Source organism: Aplysia californica, unplaced genomic scaffold (genome assembly GCF_000002075.1).
Source record: "Aplysia californica isolate F4 #8 unplaced genomic scaffold, AplCal3.0 scaffold00981, whole genome shotgun sequence".
Classification (NCBI taxonomy): Eukaryota; Metazoa; Mollusca; class Gastropoda; order Aplysiida; family Aplysiidae; genus Aplysia; species Aplysia californica.
Genome location: NW_004798251.1, coordinates 150,229 through 154,369, shown reverse-complemented (window position 1 = coordinate 154,369; position 4,141 = coordinate 150,229). Strand labels below are relative to the sequence as shown.

The window sequence follows — 4,141 nt, the reverse complement described above, 5'->3', positions numbered from 1 at the left end:
CGGGTCTACTACTACTACTACTACTACTACTACTACTACTACTACTACTACTACTACTACTACTACTACTACTACTACTACTACTACTACTACTAATGTACTATAATCCACTGTGCCTGGAGAAAGCTCCCTACTACTCTGTCGGCTAAGCTATTTATGAGCAACAGGTTGAAATAATTATTTCAAGTCTAAATATTTTTGATTAATTATTTTCAACATGCTGTAGTTCACCAGTTTTTAATTGACATTCTCTACACTGCAGGTGTAAAGGAAAACAGTATAGTTAACATTGACATGATGAACAGGACAACTAAACTGAGCAACGGTGTCAACCTTGTCTGGAATGCTACTGGTTCGAGCTTCGTCAAAATATGGTGCACTTTTTCTTCAAAGAACGTAAGTTTGGGTCGGGTATGTTTTCTATTATAATACAAATTGGAGTTTGTTACAGTAAGGCTGTTTTTCGTTTTAGTAGAGGTTTTACGGCGCTTGCAACTGCATAAGGTCATATGAGCGCCAGGGGATTAGAGGTGTTACAAGAGAGTAACAAACATAAAAAAGAAGGAGGGGAGATAAGGACGATAGATGTTTGACAGGAAAGAAGAAGCAAAACTGTTTATTACAGAGGAGAAAATATTACATTAAAGAGAATGTCTGTTTCAAGTTCGGTTTTTAAAAATCAGATACATTCTAGAAAATACTGTAATAAAAAAACGTAACAGCTCTGCCCTGTGGCACCAGGAGAGTACATATACATATACATGTGTGTGTAAGTGTGTGTGTGTGTGGGTGTGTTGGTGTGTGTGTGTGTGTGTAATATACGTACATAGTGGATGGGAGAGATTCGAGAACAACATTTTTATTTAGAAAATGAAACTAAAATACTCACATTCTGTCATAGTCACATTGCTAAGTATTGCATCAACATGAGAGAAGCAAAACATTTAGTAAATGACTGGTTTGGCTTGCTACTATTCTCTCTCTTCTACCTATGCACAATTTCTTCCACAGTCGCCTTTTGATCTTAACGTGATATACCTAGATTTGGGCAACAATGGAAGCAACTGCGGTTCTCTGAACACAAGCAACAGCTACATACCGAGCCAAGAGGCTAATGGGTACCTTGCCAAGTGAGAATTTGTTGGGTTTTTTTGGTCAAATTTATGCCGTTAATTGTTAGCAATAATGAAGTCAATATTCTAGTGGTTAGGCTACCGGACTCGTAATCGTGGGGTTACGGGTTTGGAGGTTCAAGGTTCAGCTCAGCTCAGCCCGATTTTGTGTCCTTTACTTAATTTCCAACATGTCATTCTCGTGTGAAAGGTAACTGCATGTATTATTTATAACAACATTATTATTATTATTAGTAGTAGTAGTAGTAGTAGTAGTAGTAGTAGTAGTAGTAGTAGTAGTAGTATTGTGAGGCAGCGGGGTTTATTATAATAATAATTAATATCATTATTATTGTTAATATCACCATCATCATCATCATAATCATCATCATCATCATCATCATCATCATCATCATTATCAGCATCATCATTATCAACATAATCGACGTTATCAGCATCACCATATTATTATTATTATTACTATTATTATTATTATTATTATTATTATTATTATTATTATTATTATTGCTATTTGTGTTTGTATTTTTTAAGATAATGATTATTACCACCATCATCAATATTACTATTATTACTATTATTATTATTATTATTATTATTATTATTATTATTATTATTATTATATTATTATTATTATTATTATTATTATTATTATTTTTATTGTTATTATTATTATCATTATTATTATTATCATTACTGCTATTATTGGTATCATTTTATTTTGTATTATCACTACGTGATCAAACGGATATTTAAGAATGAAAAAACATTTTTTAAACATGTCAAACGCAGAGGTACTTTTGCGCACTAGTTGTTCCAAAACATAATCCACAAACGCGTTTTGTTGTATTGATCAAACGGTGTATCATAAAGGCGTCCCAGATAAAAACCTGCCGTGTTAATCTACTACTTCTCACTTTTAGAAAGAGTTTTGTCAAAGAGCCACGACGAGGACACGGATTTTAGGAATCAGATTTCAAGCAACAGAATGTAATAATGCTGTGTTGATTCCTATTTGTAAAAAACATTAACTGTAACCAAAAAAAAGAAAGAAAGAAAAGAGAGAGAGTGAAAAAATTCTTGACCACTGTTGCAAACGTACGCCTGGAGACGCTATTTGTCTTCTTGGTCTTGCTACTTATATGATTTTCTTTTGATTGATCCCGCAGCTCTTCCAAGTACAGTCTTATCTCAAAACAAAGATTGGCGTCCTTGAATGTGACCTTGTCCACTGGATTTGTGTGGCTGCAACTCACAGTCAACTCCACAGCAAACGTCTCTGTGTTGTGCAGAGAGCCTGAGGAGAGATCAGTTCCGACAAGTAGACCGCAAGGGCCAATGGAGACAGGGGAAGACAATGGGCACAGCCAAGACAAGTTAAAAACTATTTTGATCACAGTATGCTGCTGTGTGGGTGTGTCAGCTATCGTCTGCTCTGCTCTTGTCCTGGCGTTCTGTAGATGGTCTCCCTTGTACAAGTTTTGGCGAACCGCGGATGGGAGGCAGCCGGTTCCCCTCGGGTCGCCTTCGAATACTACTGCAGAGTTGACCTCAACCAGCGATGGGCTCGCGTGTGGGGACTCACAGAACGCTTATACACTTCCAGCGGATGAATGTCCTCTAACCTCAAACTCTGAAACGGGAATCCGCTTCATGAAACTGGTAAAGGCTGAAGAGAAGCATAACATTTACACAGATGCTGACCAACCCGATCGAACTCTAGACTCATTTCCCGGGGTCACCAGCTCAAATAATGGACGAGGCTTGTACTCGGAGGTCGACGGGCCAAATAATAGACATGACGCGTATTCGAAAGTTTACGGGCCAAATTATGGATTCGGCTTGTATTCAGAGGTAGACAGACCATGTAACCGCCCGGGCTTGTATTCGAAGGAAAACAAGTCAGAAAACAGACAGGATAATTATAGCTTCCTTAACAAACCAGATTCGAGCGAAGAACCTATGAGCAGCATTTATAACTCCAGCCAAACAGCTGAGTACTCACATTTAGGGCGGCCTTCCGATGAACCCACCGTGATTTCAAACGTGTATGATGGATAAAAGCCATCAAAATTTGTACCTATTAGGTAGAAATTGCAGTGGGGGTATCCCCAGAGAGGAAACGGAGACCTGACAGAAAATGGGAACAGGAAATAATCGGGCTTGGAAACAATACAATTCAAGCAGGCAGAATGGCAAGAGACAGAGAAACCAACAACCGAAGAAGCTTAAGAAGAAGTACCAGCGTCTGTAGTTTGATCCATTGGCTTTCATATAAGATCTGTGTATTAAATTCCGAAGTGGAACAGTTTTTTTGAAAGAGTTCTTCGTTTGAAATAGTTCCGTGCAACCAGGGTCGGCTCTGACGTACAGACAAGGTCAAAGTATCCTTCCTCCAAAAAGTGTCGACAATGGGTTAATAAGTTGTAGGTAGTCCTTCGTTGCTGAAGATGACGATGAAATCCTGCTGCTCATCTGTGGACGTGCATGTTGTCTTTGAGCCGCTTTATTGGCCTCCTGAGATTTCTTTTGCCACTTGAAAGTTAATAAGTTACCTCATTACAATCTACAGTCATATCCCTGTTCTATTCTCAAAGATGAGAAAAAAAAGTTGCTTTTTATGGAGTGCATCCATTATTGATACAAGACAGTGGGAGGGACCACTTTCAACATCCACTTGCAAAATATTAAAATTGTTTTGTTTGGAATTGAAAGCCAAGATTTCCTCCAACTTAACTTGTCAGACATCACTAATATATCTTTAAATGTTATTATCTAATTTTCCGTTTCTCGTTTTCTATTTTTGAGGATTGCTGCTTTACTTGTTGGCATCTAGAGTCTTGACAGCTGATCTTAAAAGGGTTCAGCATAACACAGCTTTACCTCAGTGTTAGACATAGAGGAAGTAGATTGCCCAAGTACCTCTTCCTTCCCTTTGGACATTGACTTCCCTGATATGCTCCAAAGAAGAGACAAAGCCAATACGTTTGGAATCAAGGAAGACGTACGAG

At 38.0% G+C, this 4,141-nt stretch overlaps 1 protein-coding gene across 1 annotated transcript; it reads left to right on the top strand.

The window, feature by feature from the left end:
* Positions 1–262: 262 nt before the first annotated feature.
* On the top strand, positions 263–3,844 carry LOC101847073 (the record flags this gene model as incomplete). The annotated part of the gene is given in 3 exon segments (XM_005110987.3): positions 263–396; positions 1,012–1,130; positions 2,300–3,844. Coding segments are annotated over 3 exon segments (1,145 nt in total), but the record flags the coding sequence as incomplete, so codon positions are not given.
* Positions 3,845–4,141: the final 297 nt, after the last annotated feature.